The following is a 22,025-nucleotide window of genomic DNA, read 5'->3' as shown; positions in this document are numbered from 1 at the left end:
AAATTATAGAATTGTATTCAGAATCGGAAGGTAAATATAGGGCAGCTTCTATCACTTCAAGAAAAGTATCTATCTTGATCAGTTTTTGTATATCTTGGCCCAACCCAACATTTTCGAAGAAAAAAATAGTTTTGGAACCATACATAGAAAAAAGTAGGGCATGAAAGGGTTAACATTATCATTATCGACGCCGTGTTGAATATTGTTCTTCCTAAAGAAGCGCTTTGCCTTAGCTAAACTTCTAAACGTTAACAGTACAACATTACGCAAATGGTGAAGCTGTATATGGGGCACTTCCGTAAGCTTAAGCTCCATTTTCACCTTTATTAATTCGCGCACTGTAGGTCGAATGCAAGTTTCCCAGTAGAACCGTAATCTGTCTGTCGAAACAGATTAAGTTCCGCAGCGAAATGTAGTATCAAGTCCGTGCTTTGCTGGGATTGTATGCAATTTTCAGTATTATTTGATTTTTTGTTTGGTTGCACTACTTGGTGACACATTTTTAGTGACTCAAACCGTTTTTCAGCAAATTAGTAAATTTTAAATAATGAAGCTCGTTTTTTCGGTCGAATCTTTTGGGCAATATCGAATGAATTGAAGCGTGATGGAAAGATAACGGGTTCTATTGTTTTCAGTTGAACAAAGCCATCAAATTTTTGCACTACCTCCCCCAGCTTAAACACATTAACGAGTAACGTCATCAATGAAGGCAATATGTCTCACGTGGAAATTTATTTCATCATCAACATTAATACGACCATAAATCAATCCCGCAAAGTGTGTCATTGCAAATAAAATCCACCCCCGAGCCCGGTTATGTTGCTGGATCAACAACTCACAAATTAAATCAAAATAAAATTCCAACAATCTTTTCCGTAGCATATACCCAGTTCCTCTCACTTCCCTGGATGGAACCACCTCAATGGACCAAGCATTTCGCAGCAAATTATTGCCCTGAATATGGGCTTTCATGGGGTGCAGTTATTGAATTAATATGAATTAATAACGCCTCATAATTTTGATCGTGGGCGCAATAAAAACAAATGTTGAGCACGCCTGTATTTCTGAACCCCTCGTCTCCGCCCCGCCCAACCGCTCTATCCTTTTATTTGTGTGTAGCAACTCATAAACAAACTGCACAATTTCCTCACTCACCCTAACCCTAACCCTCACCGACCATCCTCGGATTTATAACTTCACCGGTCGGTTCGAAGCGAGGAAAAACTTGTTTCATTTAGCACCATGACCGTGTTCGTTCGTTGTGCAATCCAACCGGTCCGGTCCAGGGCAACACAGGCGGGGCTAGCGTACGGATGCTGCTACACCTTCCCCCTTCCCATTTTGATTCCTGTCGCTGTACGCTTGCCTAATGGGGGGAAGGTGTAGCTGATGATGAGCTTATATCAACCAATTTTGAACAGTATGCGCTACAGTAGTCGATGCAATTCCGAGTGAGGCAATCGGTAGCGGGATTCTGCTGAGGTATGCATGCAGGTGCATTCACCAACAAATTGCCACGCGAGTGACGACACACTCACGCACACGATCATTTTGTATGATGGCAATGGAGGTCATGGTGCGATACCTGCTTGGACGTTGATTATGATAAGTAATTATGGCGAAATTGTCGTGTAAAGTGCAATTTGGCGCTCGCGGTACAGGCAAATGCGCGAGTTACAATTTGTGCACGTCAAATATTCAGACGGGAGGCTATTAAATTGTGACATTAATTATCGAGAATGGGACGAATATGGGAGACATTTTCTAGTCAGATTATTTGTAGGCATGCGGTTTGACCCGATCGGGTTGGAGATAATTAGGACACCTAGTTTGATGTGAATTATGCACAAGTCGAAAATGAAATGGATTACCAGGGAATAATCCAGTACAGATTTTGTGCTGCTGAATCATGACGGGTAAAACGTCAGTTTCAGGATTTCAGCTTGGAAACCACAAGTTCCAAAATCTCATTTGAATTTCAACTTTAACCATTCAGTGCACTCCATTTGAACTGTAAACAAAAATACTCCTAGCAGACACCCCGAACCCTTTTCATCTTCTAATGAAACCACATTTTCCCCCTTTTTTATGCAAATTGTGTTGAATTTCAAGCATGCTGTATTGGAATTCAAATTCTTTACCCTCGTACCGAACTTGCCGAGAAGACCACTACCAACCAGCGGCCGGTTCTTTTGATGAACCTAGATGAAAATTCTCTATCCTCCATCTGCCCATCCCACGTGCCATCCCTAACCGCCCCTTCCCTGACCGACGAATCTAATAATCCCGTTTGTAAACTGAACTGAACGCCTACCACAAACAAACAAACAAACACACAGAGAGAGACGTCCGACCGTTATTCAAGTTTTGCATTTCTGTGGCTGTTTGTTGGCTATTTTCCTTTGACAAAGGCAAAATAAGAGGATCATTCATCCATCCCGAAGCCGAAGCCGCCGGAACAGGCCAGTCTCCGATGGATGAGAAAAAAAATAGAATAGAATAGTTCGGGCACCAGCGGTACAAAAAAAAAATCCTACGGGAATCCGGTTTATTATGTAACCGACCGACCGACTAGCGCCCGCCGTGCGCATTCGTTTGCCGCCCAATTTACCCATTTTTATCATCATCCGGGGGCGGCTGTCAGTCAGTCTGTGAGAAATCACGTCACTGGGGTTCGCTGGTTGGAAAAAGTACAGCAAGCGAAAAAAAAATCTGCGCCGGGGGGAGGGGGCCGGTATGTTTGCGTAGGATTAATTTTCACTGAAATTGCACGCTTTTTTCGCTCATCCTGTTGTACCACCGACTGTCGCGTCATCATTGAGGACACACTCATGGGAGTCAGTCAGGCGGTTCACGGGAAAAGTGCTTGACAAACAATCAGCTTGCGTTGGTTGATAACAATGCTACATTCATACAGAGACACACACTGGCACGAGAGCAGTGTTGCCAAATGGTGAGATATACAGTTTTAATAGAATGAAAGTAATTCTAGTAACTATTTAACCGAACAAAAAATTCTGTGAATTATGCCTATCGAAAAAAAAACTTCCTACAAACGAAAAGGATAAAACTGGCAACACTGTTCGGTAACGGGGCCGTACCTAATGTAATGTGAATAGCAAAGCGAGATGATTCCATTTGGAACACAATCCGGCCTAACTGGTGGTTGATGTCTTCGCTCTCGAATGGAACCATTATTCGTCCATGTGTAGTGCTCTATCAGGTGACAGGTCTGTTTACAATTCATTTAGCGTCTACCAGCGTCTGTTTTTTTTTCGGGTGTGCCGTATGTCACGAAAAAATGTTTCCCCCAAAGGAGCAATTAGACGTTTCCGTAAAGATTGCATACCCAAAGGAGCACATGCGTTTCAGTCCTTCTAACCGAAAGATGAACACTGTGTGCGGGAAACTGGATACTAGCGTAGTACCCAGCGGGTAGATGTAAACATTACTAGCTAATAGTTGAAAAGAACTCAAACATGACTATTTACTAACCTGTTACGAAAATGAAACAATCCGTACTCAGTTATCTAGGTACAATTTTCCCCAGATTGAAGAGGATAAACTATCTCACGCACCTCCTCCTCTCTTAATAATATTTTCTGTAAGCAGTGCAAAGCACGAGTAAGAAACAAAGACACCTGTGTCAAGGTTGTTAGGTTTGAATCCTGCCTAGTTACGTTTTCGTTATTTTTTCCATTTTTATTACTTTACGCACTCTTAATATTTTTCAATTGTTATATTTGTCAAGCTTTATTATTTTTAATCTTTTACTTTGTTCTTATTTATACTAACAATTTTTTTTATTATTTCCATCTTTACCATTATTTATCATGTCCATATTTTTCATTTTCCTCCAATGTTTTATATTTGTTTATCCCCTTTATTATTCTTTCCATTTGTTTAAATTTTTCCATTACTATTTAGTGCCAACCGATCAAAGTAACGAAAAGTGGAATAAAGGCTATGAACGACTGTGGACTGTGTCTTGTGACTGGGTTCAAACCTAGCATCGTTAGACTCGTTTATTATTTTGCTTCCACTGTCCTAATATGACGACAGGTTTCGACAACTTAAAGCCAGAAAAAAATAACAAAAAAAATTATTTTATTCTGTTCGATAATATACCTTTCTATTGTTTATTTTTTATATTTCATTGATCTTACTATAATTTTTTTTTCTGATTGGCATCCAATTTTTTTCGTTAAGCGTCAGGCTACAAGTTAGTGCCGGACTGTGACGAACGCAAATTCCATAATTATTTTTTATATAAAAATCATTTTTTCTTTCCAGTTTAAATTTCTGTCAATTATTTATGCTTTACGTATTTATCTTATTATTGCTTAGTTCTTTTATATTTTAACTTTGATTATGTTCTCAAAGTTATACATTATTTTATATTTTTCATTACTTTGTTTTGTTTTACAAGACATTTTTGAAAAGTTTCTTCGAGAACTACGATTATTAATTCAATATTATTGTTTTTTTTTTAAATTTCCAATGATTCATTTTTTCATATATTCAATTTTTTTTTTCTATTTTAACTATTTGCTTTTTCTTTGTTTTTTTTTTTTCTATTGTATCATTTCAACCACTTTTAATTAACTATACCCCTAGCCCTTTCAAATGCCGTGTCAAATATTCAGGCTGGAAAAAACAACTTGTTTACATATTTCAGCATTTATTTAATTTATATATTTATCAAAATAATATTTTTCTACTATTTCTGAATTGTAATATAATTTTGCTATTTTTCTATGTTCACCAAAAATTTAATTTTTCCTGCTTTTTGTAAAGGATTGACGTCACTTTAAGTTTACTTTAATGTTCTGTTATTTTAATTATATATTTTCTTTTCACACTAATATTATTTTCTTCTTTATTCAGTAACGTAATTTTCCATTGTTGTGTTTTACTGTTTCTTTTTATTTTTCCGTTATCATTATTTTCCTGTTTTGCCACTATTTATATGAATACTGTTTCTCTACATTTATTAACATGCATTTTTATATTTTTTTATTCTTTCACTCAACTTTTGGTTGATTATGTTGTAATGCAGTGAAGACACGATTTTATCAGCCCCTGACTTTATCAGCCCCCGATTTTGACAGCCTCATAAGAAAATGATGGGCTCTAGCTGACGAACCAAGTTAAATTCGAGTAAATCCATTCTTGAGCATATCTAGGGACTAAGGAAGAATGTTTTAAGAGCTTCGGTTCATTAAAAAGGATGAAAAATAAATGTCCCGATCTTGTCAATGTCCCCGTTTTATTAGTCTAAAATTCAACAAAGGTCTGATAAAAACAGATCTTCACTGTATTACCATTTCCCAAGTCCTGCTTATTTTTCTTATTTTTTATTTTCAATTTATTACATTTTTCCATTTTCTCATCTCTAATTTGCTCCGCTCTGTTAAACTTTTTATTCTCTTCACTTTAATTTCAGAATTCTTTTCTATTTTTGTATATCATGGCATGTCGTTATTTTTCCATTATTACTATACGTATTGTTTCAAATATTCCATTTTTTCATTTTCCCTCTCGCAGGTTGATGGGATTGACGGTATTGTAAACATCATCAAGCCACAATATATTCAATAGAGTTATCTAAATATAAGGACCTTCGCTCTTTTTAGTTTTTATTTGCACCAAGTTCTACTACTAGAGGTTAATTAGTTCTCATGTTAATAATCCACCAAACATTATGACTGCTGAGGATTTGATTTATATAAGAAGCCCGCTTCAAGATGTTGATTACAATACGCCTCGATAGTGGTGTGTCGAGGAGGCCGGGAGGGCTGATATGAGCCTTTTGTCTGTTCTATACCTTTCCTCTATTCACCAGCTCATAACCAACAATCAACCAGTAACAAATAGATAATTGAGAAAGGATGTGCTATGTGTGGTGATTGGCTATTCAAGTATTAGTAGTGTTTGAAGTACTAATGTATGTCTCATGTGATGATCATAACTTCAGCTGTATCTTGTACCTATCTAATCTATTACGTCTCTCATATATTGTCTTTTATTTCTTCTTTTCGAGTCCTATACTGCCATTCTACACCCGCCTTCAGCTGGGTCAACAAAGATGGTGATAGTGAACGTCTTAACACTCACACATTCTCAAACGCGGTCTCAGCGGGAACCTACAAAAATGCCATCGTGCACGCGATTACGAATCGGTCACGTCCGAAAGTCTATCCTTGCTCCTAGAAGCCTAGGTCCATGCCTTCAGCTGGACCAATTAAGAAAATACGCCCATACCTATTAGACAACACGTCTCATGGCGACATGACCGGGAACCCTATCGATATAAACGATCCCACTCTCTGCCAGAATTCAAACCGCGCACTGAAAATTTAATATCAGACTCACGGTTCGCGCAACCATTCAAGAACACACGTTACAAAATCACGTCAGCGCACAAACGTTAGAGCCCCTCGCGATTTTCCAAGCAACATACGAACTCGCAAACATGATTACACCCCGGTGATAAGGTGAAAATCTCAGCACTCATAAACTTACCAACACGATCTCAAGTGTCAACCTACAAACTCCCGCGCTCGCGCCATCATGAATCGGGATCGTCCGGAAGTATCTATCCTCGGTACAAACAATCTAGGTCCTTGTTAATTATTAAAAAAATAATAAAATTGAAAAATAACTACCATATCCACTAGACAAAACGTTCCATGGCGACATGACCGAAAACTCTAGTGATATGGGGTAACTCTCTCCCTGTCAGAATGTGATCCGTACACCGAAAACTAAAGATCAGAATGACGGTCCGCGAATATATGAATTGCCGCAGGGTTTCAAAATCGAATTTATACACGCGAGCACACGCGACAAACACGTCAACATACGAACGCTTAAGCCCTTCGCGATCATCTACGCACACCTATGCCCGCGATCGCGTAAACTTGATAACACTGCGGCAATTGTGTGAACGTTTTAGTACTTACGAAGTTACAAACGCGATCTCAAACGCCAACCCGCAAATGCGCGATCATGAATCGGTCACGTCCGGAAATCTTTAACCTTCATTCTAGCAATTTAGGTCCATACATTCAGTTGGACCAATCAAAAAAAAATAAAGCTCATATCCACTAGACCACGCGTTCTACGACGACATGATTGGGAACTCTAATGATATGGAAGAACCCACTTCCTTCTGGAATCTGAACCGTACACAAAAAATTAAGTATCAGATTCACGATCCGCGCGCGATCATTCTAGAACACACGCGAAAGGCACACGGTTATGAAATAGAATTTATGCACGCGAAGTTACACGTTAGCACACGCGACATGCAAACGCACACGCGATCGAGCACATTAACGTACAAATGTTCGAGACCTTTGCGATGATACACGCGATTCCGAGTCCCTACGCCCGCACATGCCTGAACCGTACAATGAATATCACATTCAGAATCACGGCCCGCTACAATTGGCCTATTGCAGTGTTTTATTGGGCGACATTGCCTGTCTCGTCTGCAAATTGTAGTATGTGATTCTGACGGGGAGCCCTTCCGAGAACCTAGCTCTACAGCTCCAGTAGGACAACTCTCGGAAAAAAAAAAATATTCCATTTTTTCATTTTCATTACATTTTTTCTTCTTCATTTCTTCTTTTATTTTTTTCTATGTTCAGTAATATTATTTTATAATTTTGCTACTAATATTTCTTTCCCCATTATTTATAAATATTTTCATTATTTTTTCCATCCTTCTTACAATTCATTTTCGATATCTTCTCAATTTTGTTATTCGTGAAATGTTCTCACTTTCCCATTTCACGTTGATTTTATTCTTATTATTAATGATTTTTTTCTGGTTTCGACGCATTTTTATCTCTTCAATATTTTGTATTTTTTAGCTTATCATATTTTTCTACTTTTTATTTATTCTATTCTATGAAAATTTTCATTTTCATGGTTTCACGCTCATTATTTTAATTTTTTGTTTTCTTCACTTTCATTCCTATTTTTCTTTTCCTTATTTGCTTTTATTTTTAGTGCATCATTGCCTCTCTTTTTCATATTTCACATTATTTTTTGAATTGTTACCTTTTTGAGCATTTTCGTGTTTTCTTTTTTTATATTCATGTTTTTGTTCATTTTTCAATATTTTTTCCATTGTTTTCATTTTCTCTATTTTGCCACTATTTTCATGTTTCTTAATTTAATAAGGGAAAATGATTTAAATTATATTTGTTTATCACTTCTTACAAATGCAATTTTTTCACCGTTATTTTACTTCTCGATGTTTATTATTTCTTCGTTTCCATTATTTATTTCTACAGTGAAAGCTCGATGTTTATTATTTCTTCGTTTCCATTATTTATTTCTACAGTGAAAGCTCGAGAAAGATTTTATCAGTTCTTAATTTCAATTTAACAATTTATTTCTATTATCATATTACTTAAATATTAAGTATTATGTTGAATTAATGTTTTTTTTTCAATTCCATATCAACTTTTGAATAGGGCCAATAAGATTTGTAAACAAACTTTTGTTTTGCTGATTTCTCTTATTTTGTTATAATTTCAACACAGAAAATATTTGAAATTGATTCTACCAAGGGTAAATATGTTGATTCAAGTGTATTTTTCAAGAAATTCAACTCGGCAGCGGAGTAATGAGCGAAAAAAAAATTGTTTGCAAAAATCTCATTAGCCCTTTTGAAGAATTAATATTGAATTCTTCTTTTTCCATATTTTATTTTCATTTTTATATTTTATTACTGTTCCACTGTTTTATCTGTTATTTTGTTCATTATTCTTATTTTTTGCATTCTTACCATATTTTTTAAGTTCTATTTAGTCCATTCCTATATTATTTTTTCTATCATTATCTTTTTTTTTATTTGCCATTTTTTGAATTTCTCATAAATTCATTTCATTAATTTAAATATATTAACTGTCCCTTATTATTTTTTTATTTTTTCAGCTCGATTTATAAAATTGTCCGTTTTTTGCATTTTTGTTTATTTTTTTTATGAAGCGTCTAAGTGGTGTCAATTCAATGCTAGTGGCTAATTAGAGAAATTCAAAATACTATAAACAGGTCTTCCCAAATGAACATTGCACACATTGTTCGCTCTGGTTCTGGTTTTGCAGGTGAACATCTGCAAAACCGAGCACCATATACGTACACGGTGTGCGTGCACCTGGAGTCTGCTATAAACTATAAACTTTAAATCATTCATTGAATTATTTTCCATTTTTATTTTCTAGTATTGCTTTCCATTATATTATTTTGTCCACTTCTGTATATTTATCCTTTTGTATATTTTTCCACTTTCATAAAAATAGTTCTTCTTTTTTCTGTTTTACTATTTAATGATATTTATGTTCCATTCATTCGTTCTATTCTACTTTATTATTTTATTTCTTGCATTCTTTACATTTTTCATATTCATTTCGTTCGATATTTCTTCCGTTTTCCACATGTATCAATTTCCTTCTATTATTCCTATATATTTTATTTTTATATTTTTTATTATTCATTGTTTCCTTTATTTATATATTTTATTTTTCAATAGCTTAGTTTCTTTAAATTATTTTCTATTTTCCAAAAGAATATTATTGTTATTATTTTATTCCTGCTATTTCTATTGCTTTGTTATTTATTGTTTGTGAGCAATTAGATTCCATTTGCATCATTTTATATATTTTGAACGATTTTTAATTTACAATATTTTTTCCATTTGATCTTTTTTGTTTTTTTAGTAATGATATTTTGTTTATTGTGTCATTGTGAAATTTAAAATTGTTTGGATTCTTTGTTGCTGTTTTATTTTTATAATTTTTCTATTTTATTTTTTATGTGTTATTATTTTCTCGTTATTCAATTTTTTTGTTCATTTTTAATGTTTCTTTCTTATTCTTTCGTGTAATGTTTCATTACCTTCACTGTTCATTTTGTCTTATGCTCTTCATATTTTCCATTTTTTTTAAATTTTTTTCGATTTTTTTCGTTTAATTTGATATTTTTCTATATTTTTCCGGTTTTTTTTTAATTTATTCCAATATTTCCAATTGTAGTACTTTTCATTTTTACTCATGTTTCTAAGCTCACTGGGTCGCCAGTTAGACACTTGATCCAAAAAATGACACAAAACTTATGTGTACAGTAAACGACTGCTCGAGACTGATGTCCCGGTTTGCACAGAAGTTCTTATTTTACTAACGAGGACCAAACTGAATCGAAACTGTGTGTGGCTTACACGCCAATGTGACGAGGAGAATCCGAAACACAAAAAAATGACATAATTTAAGTTAGGTTTTATGCACCTATGTATAAATGCAGCGGTTTATCCCAATTTAAATTCTGCATTAATTTTTTAAGCTTGCGGAAGTCTCCCAAGCCACTACATTTAAGCGATCGTTATAAACTTTTTTGAGATGTGTATCTAGGGTGTGTGCATGGCTGGTACTAGAATGAAGACAAATATAAGTCCTTTTTAAAATGGATTTAAAAAAATCAAGAAGCAAGCTCCCCGCCTCCCCTCATCATAACTGATGCTACAAAAACAAACTACAAATCTCCCTTAATTATTTCTATTTTCATATCTTCTGATTCTATATTTTTCGTATATTTTGTGATTCGTTGAGTTTCATTTTTTATATTTTTTAATGTTATTATTCCTTCTTCTTGCTACTATTTTATTATTTATATTTTTTCCGGTGTGTGTACACATAGGTTTCTCTTTATTTGCTTTAAGATTTCCCATTTCCTTTTTTTTTCATTTTCATATTATTTTTTTTATATTTTAATTATTGTTTTTTTTTGTAAAAATTTTAGCTCCCTTTTTCCATTCTTTTTTATTCCATTATTTAGTTCATCATTTCCACTTTCTATAATTTCTCTTTTTTTTTTAAATTCTATATTATTTTCCTTTACTGAATGTTTTGTTTTCGCATTCTCTATTAGATTATTTCATTACTGTCCATTGTTTTTCATTTAATTGTTTCCATATTCAGTTTTCCCTTTTTCATTCCTATGTCAGTTCTATTAATAGTACCATTTCTGTTAATTCTCCAAACGATATATTTTTTTTCTGCCATTCATAATTATTTTTCGATATTCCATTGCACAATTTTTCCTTTCTTTTTCCATTATTATTATTAATCTGTATTATTTATTATTCATGTTAATAATTTTGTCCATTTTCATTACTATCATTTTTTTATGTTTTTACTCTCCTACATTTTCATTTTTTATTTGCATTTAATTTTTTCATTTCGTCATTTTTTATTTGCTTCTCTGTTTCAACAGATCAATTTTCTTTATTATTGCATTTTTTAGTTTCTCTGTTTCATTTGTTTCTATCTTGTTCATGTTATTTTCTCATTTTCTCTCTTTTCTCTTTTTTCCATTAATTTTCAATATTTTTAATCATCTTGAATCACATTTTTTTGTTACTTTCATTTTCAATCATTCTGAACATACTAACGACAAATTAAATAATAAATGCCGCAATATTTTTCACTCTGAAAACGGCACAGATAAATCACAAATCATGATCGAAACAAGTGTATTTTACGATAAAAGTGTTAATTTTACGTCTAACCTGTCGGCCCAGTTAGTTGTTAGCTATTGACGGGGTGAATCCGAACCACGACATAAACAGTTGTTTTTCTTTGTTTCTACTCTACGTTTTACTCTTAGGATAAGTAGCCCTCTTTTTAGGTCAAAAAATCCCACCGTCCCAAAAATGTATTGAGATTAAAAAAGATTGAAAAAGGGAATTTACTTTCATTGATTCGACATATTAGAAATAGTTCAAAGATCGTCCGACTGGCTACAGATAAAAAAAAGAAACAAAAAAGACAACTGAACCAATAAAAGATCCGAAAATAGTAAAAATGGTAAGAGACTACCGAAATCTTATATTCAGAAAATAAAAAAATGTACTGCGTTGAAGAGTTTTTGGTAAATGAAGAACTCCTCAAAATTATATTGTTCGGCAGGCAATTTGTAGTTGCGATCGGAAACACGATTTTGTCAGTACTGGAACCAAATATCAAAACATTTTCGCTTCGGAAAGTGACATGCGAAGCGAAATCACCTAATGATGTTTTCCAACCATAATGGACCAGTAGTAAATGGTCACAGGGGCAAAGTTTCACTTCTCTCGAAAAATAATTAGTCCTCAGTTTCAACCGGGGATCTAGCTAGAAATTTAGCGTCAAAATTTCAGTCCGCGCTTCTACGGAAAACGACGAAAATGAATCATTATAACCACACAAAATGGATGCCGTTTTTTCTTCGTTCACATGCAAATTTTGAAATTGAACAGAAGTCAACAAAAATTAAAATTGGTTGATTTTTCATGCATTAGTGCAAAACGTAATGATGCTCAGGAAACCAAACATTGTTCTATTGGTGATCTAACGTCGGTAATGCAGATGTGCTCGTTGTTCGGAATGAGGCTATGTTTGTCAAATGTCGGCCTTTCTTTACAAAAACTAGATGGACGTATGAGAAATGTTCAGCGCAATTTGTGGTGTCTGTGGGAAAATTTTGACACATTTGTTACCGACATTAAATCGTCAATCGACTATATAGTTTGAAAACACAGGACAACAACTAAACAACAGTAAGTAAAACATTTTTCATAGGTGTATAGAGTTATATAAATATTAATATACAACTGAGACAACTCTATTTCAGCTGTCTGATACAAATCTTACAAAAACTAGCCCATTCGGTTTACTGTATGCGTGTGTGTTGAAGTGCTCTACTGTATCGACGAACGAGGCCCTATAATTTCGAATCAAGGTAGTAAATCTGAACAGCCTGTGCGATTTAAATAGAGTTCAACGGAAAAATATATTTTTGACGTTTCGGCTCTTTTTCAGGATGATCATATCCAGGAAGGAATAAGCCAAAAGAAGTTTGAAATAAACAGACTATTTGATTACTTCTTGGAATTTAAAAAAAAAATAGCTCGCTTTCCACTACCTACACGCATTTGTGCCTGTGTGAGTGACGTATGTGTCGGTCTAGCTGCAATGTTGCTAGGTTCATACGCATACAAACCATAACAACCAGAAGCGATAGTGAAACTATTTACAGCGTGTGTGCAAGCTTCTGTGCGTGTGTTTTTCGTCTGCTTCGATTGCCTGGACGGGAATAGGTATTTTCATATTTCTTTACTTTTGTTTTTGATGTGAAGCCCGTTTAGTTCCAAGAACGTTTCCGGGAAGCTCCATCTTATCCTGTGCTAATTTGGAACTTTTCAAGAAGAATGTTAAAAAATAATCGCAAGGAAGCATCGACTACTGAACATTTTCCTTCGTACTGTTGTCCCTACAAGCAAGCTACCCTAACAGAGTGTGTGTGTTTCATCGCGTTTCAAGTGTGCGTGTGCCACGTGTAGCTTCGCTCTAATCGCACAGTGAGATAGATCAGCGCTCTAACCGCGTGCTAGTAGACAGTGCAAACCGAATACGGTGTTCCGAATTTTCTTTTTTTGGGGAGTGTGTCGATGGGTTGGTTTCTCTACTGATCATCCGATAGCGATCGATAGCTATTTTGAGAGAAAAATCGTAAACGACCAAACTGGGCCATAAGCGACACGTACCTGTTTCAGCAGAAGATCCGAGTTGGCCGATAGGCAGGTCACCAGATACTTGGTGAGACTCAGAAACGAGCCCAGTACCTCCGAGGTCAGATGATCGCGGGAGGAACGTTGCAGCATGAATGAGATCACTAGGAAGCCACGGTTCTAAATAGGAAGAAACGAAGATCCGTTACTTAGTTCATAGTGGGTCAGAAGAAAAAAGACATACCTGAATCATGTGTTGTTGAACGGTTTGCGAACTTTCCACCAATTCGCAGATGAATCCGAGTAGTTTGGCGCTGAAACATATATTATATAATTTTTATAAACGATCAAGTGAGGCCAAAACAAGAGCACCACTTACCACAGCGTGGGATCCTTCTTGACGTCGGTACCTTCGTACGGCATGTCCAGTTGGGAGAACAGTGGAAACAGCACCTGAATGCCACCGATCGAGTTGAGCGTGCAGTGAATCGAGTGGGTGACCACCGCTTTGACGTCCTGGTGGTGGAAGGAAACGAACCGATTCGTAGTTTTTTAGAAATAAATAGCATTTGATAAACAAAACTTACCTGAAGCATCAGCGAATGCGGCGTGTGAACAAAGTAGGACAGGTTGCCTTTCGGGGCTGATTGTAGACACAGTTGGCCATCCGTTGCGACGGGATTGTACATGAACACGATCGCACTGGATAGTTTGCCATCATACAGGACCTGATGCGAGTAGGAGACGGATTAATGAGGTTGGAATAGTACCCTTTTTGGTAGGATTATCAACTGATAGGGCACATTATAGTATAATTTCTAAACTACTGAATTATGGTATTTTAGCAATCTTCTTTCATCCAAATTGATTGTTTCGAATCTAAAGAAAATCGCTAACACAAATAATACTGAACATTAACTTAAACGAATAAGATATTCCATGCAATATCACAAACAATTCCAACAGATCGAAATGCGATCCCCTCACTAGCCGCGACACAAACCTTTCCAACACCACCTAGCTATTCGACGCGCATTCGGAAGCTTACACGTTTACCGGGGAAAGGACGAGAAAACTAAACTTAAAACCTAAGAAACCCAAAAAGAACACAAAAAGCATGCTTACAGATGCAAAATCAAACATTTCGCCGGCAGCATCGAGCGCTGTGCCGTCGCTGCCAGCACTGCCACCGGAAGCAGCAGCACTGGCCGCGATGGCAGCACTGCTAACCAGCGAAGAGGAACTAGCGGAACTAGAACTAGCGTTGGCGGAGGTGGATCCGGAGGCGTTGGCACTGGCACTTGCAACATTGGCGGCCAGATTCCGATGGATGTTGGATTCGATCGGAGCCGGTGGCGTTGGCGACAGGGAAGAGGATGCGCTAGCAGCACCCCCCACCGCCGACGACGACGAAGACGAGGATAGCAGCAACGAGAAGGACTCGTGACTCACCCGCTTGTGGTTGTCCGGTAGGTTCAGGTAGCACTCGTTGTCGAACCGGAACTGGGACTGTTTTGACAAAAGAACGGTTTTAATTAGTGGGTGATGGTTGTCGAAACGGAGATACTGGGTTACCTTATAGCCGGGCCCGAGTCGATGCATGGCGCAGATCTGCTGCGTCGTCAGTGCTTCGCTGAACAGATAGATGGCGGCCATCTGGCCGCAGAACACTCGTTCCTCGTCCAGTTCCGGGGTGGCACCGATGTAGCACTTGTCGAATGGCTGGTTTGTTATGAGGTGGATAAAATGGAAGAATTAGATGATCATTGACAACTTCATGAAGGAGGGCTACTTACATCGTTGGTCGAAACGAACCAGGCCATTTCGGTGCTGGAGGCAAGCTGACCGTTGACCAGGCACTTGATCTCACTCTTGGTCCAGCGGTTGTAGATGTACACGATCGCGATCATGTACCACTTGCGCGGCTGGAACTCGTACTTGACGCAGTGCTGGAAACCCTTGCCTTTGACCTTCATCGAGGTTAGCACCAGACAGTTGCCGACGAAGTGAGCCGTATAGCCGACGCCTTTGGACGTTTTGAAGCTGGACGGATTGAGACAGAGAAAAAGAAACAATATTAGAGTATGAACGATCAAGGTTTACCTTTTCTCAGGGACCTCGAGAGTATAGTTCGTACTTACCAGTACAGATAAGGCTTCTCCCGTTCAATATTGACCGAATTGATCGGATCTAGCCGGAACCAGGTGGTGAAGGTGAACCCACTTTCGTATGGCCACTTCGCCAAGGGCGGCAGTACGATTGCCTGATGGAAAGGGGGGAAACGATTCAAAATGTGTCACTCAATTTGAGACAGCGTTATTTTTTTCAGCAACTCACCGATCCCTTTCGTCCCGGGAAACTGAAAAACACATCCGGTCCGTTCCGATGCGGCATCTGCTTGAGCACGTTGAGCAACTTGGCCGAATGGCGAGGCCACTTACCGTTGAGTGCCTTCATGGCACCGAACAGCAGCTTCAGTTCCTTCACCGTGATGCTATAGCTGGCCAGGACCCCTAGCATTTCGATGAGCAGATCTGTGGAGGAAGGCAATAAACTCGGTTACAGAATCAATTTTACGGAGATTACAATAGTCACTAGGTTATATTTCTCCCTAAGGAGAAAATTAGTCATGGAAATTGCGTTTCGATTTCGTCTTATCAGAAACCGACACCAACTTAGAACCAGACAAAAACAGTGATACTAGAACTCCTTTTCTTACAGGACATCACTCTTGACTAGGTGTTTGATCAGGAAAACAATTTGTGAGTCCGTGTTTGTAATTGACGTCAACCCGGCGCTAGCTTAGTCCAGCATTAAGTTGCTAACGGATACTGATGAGACCAATTCGAAACACGAATTCTAGCACTATAATAGCATTTTTGTTCCAACACTCACCGGCAACGATCGGTTCCGCTTTGGCCAACCTCGCCAGCACGTGTTCGATCAGTCCGATCTCGGTGCAAGCCTGCAGATTCCGGACGCTCTTCTTCAGGATAGCGATGAACACGCTCCACACCTCGGCCTGCAGATTAGCCGGACAGTGGTCCAGCAGTTCGAGCATGTGTTTCACGTTCTGTGCATCCTGGACGACAAAGTTCAGCTCCATGTCGAATTCGCCGCCGACCAGCTACAGCAAAGAGAAACAAAAGAAAAAATTATATATTTGATGAATGGAAAAAATCACCTCACGATCCGCCCGGAAAGGATGCTGGAGAGTTACTGTTAAGGCGGTCGCGTTCAAAATGGTACAGAACTGTGGGGTTTTGACTCGAGTCGTTATTGTCACTGTCATTAGTGATGTGGTAGAGCCTAGATCATAGTCGGCATTTTGCCTTTACCAGAAGCTGCAATTTATGTAAAACTGAAGCGATTCCCGGAACAGTTGGTTCCCGAAGTGGATTTTGTAGGACATAATTGAGGAAGTATTTTTTTCAGCCTGCAGTTTCTAATCATTAAAATATATCATTGACTTTACCCTCCCCAGTCGGTGTCACGAAGCAGTTTCCCGCTGGGAACCGCGCACAAGCCAAAGCGGTTCTGCAATTAAACTTCCACTTTCGACAGATGGTGAGCAAACTACTACACGCTCCCCCCTTAACCGCTTCCTTCTCACGCGGATGCTCTTTCCATGCGTAAATGTGTGCATGTGTTTGAAACGGGAAAGGTCGTGGTCGCGAAGCGCTTTCTCTATGCAAAACAAATGAATGTGACACATCGCATAGCAAGTGCTCTAGTTAAGAGAGCACTACAAGCACTCACATTTACGCCACCCACCACCCATCCACCAATCCTCCTACTTTATAATCCCGCAAATTCGAAAAGAGTAATTTGAACTAGACACAGTGAAGTGGATGTCGAAATAATAACAACGCGCCCGGGGTCTTAAACATAGATTAAATTTCAGTTGAAAAGTAGGTTTATGACACCTTCCCCCTTCTTGGACAGCCTTTCGAAAAGGCTAAAAATCACCCCTTTAGGAAGATATATGTAGAGATGCTATATGTGATAATACGGGTTCGGATACTGGGAAAGATAGCTTATCAGACTTCCCATCGGTATTGCGAAACTAGGTCAGCCTGGAGCTACAATTTTCCCCATTAACCGGTCGTACGTGATGAGAATGGTAAGCTCCGGTAGGTTTCAAACAATGACGTGATCAGAATCGATAGTCATCAGTAACAGATGGGTATTTTTAAATTCAGGCTGAACGATTTAAAATAAAAAATCACATTTTTTTTGAATGCCGTTTGTCATTCATGCTGGTCGATAAGGTCGTTAGACCAAGTGAATCATTTAACTGTAAAAGGCTGTTGCACTAAATAGTACTAAATGCGAATGCCATTCTTTCGATACGATTATTTGACCGAATAGCTGTAACTGACCAATGAAATATGATCTACTTAGAATCGAATGCGACTTATTTGTCTTAATACCTGTTGATTTATTCTCTATTAAACTACTTGTAATTATTATTCTAAGCAATCTCTGAAAAAATTTCCTTCTTTCCAACATGAGCTGTTCTGGGGTTCTGGGTAATACACGTATGTGTACAAGAAAAATGTTCATTTTACAAAAAACAATCGAAAACGGTACATTTAAATTCGTACACCCTGCGCTCGAACTCTTTTTTGTTTCAAAACTTTAGGGCTCTTCGAAAACAGTGATAGTTTTTTCTATTAAGCGGATGAAAAAATAAATTCATTTTCCATATAGAGCTTCAATCAATTTAGGACACGTGTTAAATGTCATTCACAGCTAAGAGGAAACGTGGCACAGACCCCGAAATCGTCATACACGTTAAAATCGACTGCGAGACCTTCCGAGAAAGAAGGTTCAATTTTGAATCGAATGAGTAATATAGAAATATTGGTATGACTCCAATAAACATTACCACAATTATATGATGCTAATATAATCATTTTAGCAAGCTTTTCCATCAATCTTTATTAATTTTATTTATTTAAAAGATAATCCTGTCATCTATTATATAAACAATAAAGCAATACGTTTTCTTCCCTTATTTGCAGCATGAACTGTTCCTCATAGGACAAAGAATTAATTATTAAAGTATTTTTGTTGTTCGACTGTGATGATTTTTGCTTAATGATTGGCTTTCTGAGTCTTACATATATAAACCAAACGACTTGGTTTTGATTTATCCGACGTTTCGGCCGTTTTGGCGGTCTTTTTCATGGAAAATACAGTCAGATATTTTCCTCGAAAAAAGCCGCCAAAAAGGGCCGAAACGTCGGATAATTCAAAACCAAGTCGTTTGATTTATATATAAAAGACTTAGAAAGCAAATCATAAAGCAATAATTATTAAATACATTGTTCGAGAAAGAGCCTAAGTCTGGCGTTTCAGGGAGTAAGGCGGCATTCTTTGTGTTCAGTTAGATTCATTGTGAAAGATTCTTCGTGTTCAGTAGTGTCGTGGCTCAAGCCCTGAGCACTAAGAATTGACTGCGAAATCTATCCATACAGAAGGTCAAGTTTCGCTACGGAATGCACACCAAATTCAGGCTGACGTTAAAATTATCATTTAACACTACATTTCAATGCATATTTCATCCACGTAAACGAGACATTCTTTATACCATGGGGTACTGGCCGACTGCCGGTTGACCGAATACTGTTTGGACGACTTCCATTTGGCTGAAAAGATCAACTGGCCGAATGCTACTTGGCCAAACGAGTTAGTTGATCGACCGTAATTCGGTCGAAAGCGCCATCGATTGAATCTCATTTAGCCTAACGGGTCGTTAGGCCAACGTAATCGTTTGGTCGAAAAAGGCTGTTGAACCGAATGCTACTTGTAAGAATGCTTTTCTGTCGATACTATTGTTTTACCGAATAACAATAATAGACATATGAATATGATTTAATTACAATCGAATGCCATTAACTTGTCTTAAATTGAGTTTCTGTATAATTATTCTTGTATTTTAAACATTTGTTGTCATTGTTATAAAAATCTGTGGAAATTTTCCTTCTTTCTAACATGAGCTGTGTTTCTTTCTTACAAATTAACGATATATAAATCTCGGCTGTATAAGCGTAATATTCTAAATTGGGCTTCATTTATTTTTATACGTTCCATAAATTTAATATTCTCCATCTGCAAACTATTTTTTTTCTTAACGATATGCTAGGGTTCTTTAAAATTTACCTTTTTAGGCAATTTCCTTCCGTGAAATTGTTCTAGCCCCATCACAGACCGACTTAGCTTTGACATCGACTTTGTCTGCTGTGTTTTTTAACTCAATATATCGTATGCATGAAAATGATCAGCACATCTTCGAATGTCTACATTTTTTGGGTAGCTCTGATGTGACCACTATTTTCACAAAACAAAATTAAATTTTAAAATCAGTTCCACCATTGAGCAACGTTGAAGGAATCATAAAATCATAGAGTTGTCGTCTCGGGCACAAACGTTTCAAAGACGATTTGCTGTGGCATTGGGAATTAGGTAATTTTTTGTGATCTACGACGACAATTTTGCTTTCAAGGATTCACATTGAAAAATACAACAAATATATTAAATGTTCGTATTCTCCTATAAACTGGCATTTCACGCTCTGGTTGAAAAACAAACATTTTATTTATAAGTTAATATTTAGACCGAAAATCCTATATGCAATTAGGGTACCGACATTTTTTTTGTCGAGTGCCGATTCTGCGGCACTGAAGGTAAAATATAGGTACTGGATTATTTTTGTCAAAAAAGAACATCGGAGTCAACTTAAATATTCAAAAATACACTTTCATCGGTAAGCTATCGTATGCTTCAGTTTACCTTCTAATCTAGCCCATACTAGAAGGACAAAAAATGCTGATATAGCTATCAACAAAGTAAGCAATCAATTTCTACTGCTTTGTTACTTATCCACTGCACAAACAGTACAGCGTCGCTCACCCGACCGCACAGGAAGCTAAGAAAGCTACAGAAGAGAAAAGAGCCTCTACTACGACAATTACCACTGCGACTGGCTTTAAACAAACTCCAAAATTAAACCAAACATGTGCTAGGTGGAACAGTTGCTAAAGGTGAAAACGGAGTGTATTCTCACGAAAGTGGTCACATAATGGGCGTAATACAGTACTAATAACGTTCAGAAGTTTAGCCGAGGCTAAAAGCATCACATTGTGAAGAACATCATGTAACACAATACGCATATAACACAATATTTGACCAAAGGTGCCCGTATACATGGGATGATGAGGAAATCGAGGTACGTCGATTAGCAGCATACACTAACTTAAACGAAGTACGTTGAAATACGGAAAAGTGAAATTTATTATTTGAAGAATGTTGTTCATTTCCTTCTTCCCTAACTTTGAATCTTAATTCCATATATTCAAACAACGTTGATTACTAGCGCAGTTCAGATCCCTTCGTGCTCTTATCGGATCGAGGCCAGGTACTAAGTCGGTGTTCGTTTTTTTTATAGATTAACTTTTAACAATAAAATGAATACAGGTGTGATTTAGGTTACATACTAATACTAATAATTATTTTATTCGTGCTAGTTCTAAACACAAAATTTTTTATAAAAGGTAGTTGTCATTATTTTTGAACCAATAGGTTAAATTTTCAGCCACGTTTAACGGGAGTTATATTTATTAATCTTCTAATGCCACCTTGCTGATGTGCTGAAAGGTTAGAATGGCTATATTCCTCCATCAAAAGTTTTGCTTAGTAAGTACCGAAACTATCGGTACTAATATTTATTCAGTACCGGTATTTCGGTACCAACAATAAGTCGGTATACACGGATTTTTTTCTGTAACGATAGTACCGGTACCACAAGCCCATTCACGATTTTAGGTTCTTTATTATCTCTTGTTCTTGTAAGTCACTATTGTATAACCGTCTTCACCGTTCGTTTTCTTCTTCGATTGCGGGGCTGGTTGTTGATTTGGAGGCACTAGGCGCAATCGTTGTTACTTCACGGTTGATACTGGCAGTTGGTTCCGGGATACAAAACGCATCATTGTGTTGGTTCTTTTTTTATTCGATTATAGAGGTTTTAACCTTAAAGTCATTCGCCTCTTCGGGTTAGAAAAATCTCTTATGAAAAATTTCTAACCCCGGGGTTGGGGCTCGAACCCAGGTGCGCTGCGTACAAAGCAATCGAATTGCCCACTACGCTAGGCTCACCCCCTGTGTGTTGGTTCTAACAAGTTAATCTTTTTAGCGGCTTCATTGCTGTGCCGCCTGGTTACAGAACTGACACGTCTTGCTCTCCTTTGAATTGATCACAGGAACGCCGCGAAAATTTTTCTCCAGGTAACAGATTTCGCTTCTTCGTATTTCGATTGGAATTTTTCAATATTGCCTAATTTAGTATTCGATGGTAGATCACGCAGACGTACTTCGATATTAGCATCATCCATGGACATTTTTGTTTGAACGATGCCATACTTGACGCCGTCTTGCATGTCATTTTCCGCAACCAACTTTC

General features: G+C 37.3%; 1 protein-coding gene across 2 annotated transcripts in view; it reads right to left on the bottom strand.

The window, feature by feature from the left end:
- The window catches only part of LOC131687645 (neurobeachin), a 186,763-nt gene that overhangs the window by 64,008 nt on the left and 100,730 nt on the right, over window positions 1–22,025 (bottom strand). For both annotated transcript variants that reach the window (XM_058971732.1, XM_058971740.1), the window contains exons 2-11: window positions 16,454–16,685; window positions 15,896–16,092; window positions 15,700–15,821; window positions 15,355–15,601; window positions 15,134–15,280; window positions 14,684–15,067; window positions 14,146–14,286; window positions 13,938–14,074; window positions 13,803–13,872; window positions 13,595–13,738 (exon numbers count right to left, since the gene is read on the bottom strand). In XM_058971732.1, the coding sequence (XP_058827715.1) occupies window positions 13,595–13,738; window positions 13,803–13,872; window positions 13,938–14,074; window positions 14,146–14,286; window positions 14,684–15,067; window positions 15,134–15,280; window positions 15,355–15,601; window positions 15,700–15,821; window positions 15,896–16,092; window positions 16,454–16,685 (1,821 nt within the window). The remainder of the gene's footprint in view (window positions 1–13,594; window positions 13,739–13,802; window positions 13,873–13,937; window positions 14,075–14,145; window positions 14,287–14,683; window positions 15,068–15,133; window positions 15,281–15,354; window positions 15,602–15,699; window positions 15,822–15,895; window positions 16,093–16,453; window positions 16,686–22,025) is intronic.

Source organism: Topomyia yanbarensis, chromosome 1, assembly GCF_030247195.1.
Source record: "Topomyia yanbarensis strain Yona2022 chromosome 1, ASM3024719v1, whole genome shotgun sequence".
NCBI lineage: Eukaryota > Metazoa > Arthropoda > Insecta > Diptera > Culicidae > Topomyia > Topomyia yanbarensis.
The sequence above is the reverse complement of the archived record's forward strand: the minus strand, read 5'-3'. Positions and strand labels throughout refer to the sequence as shown.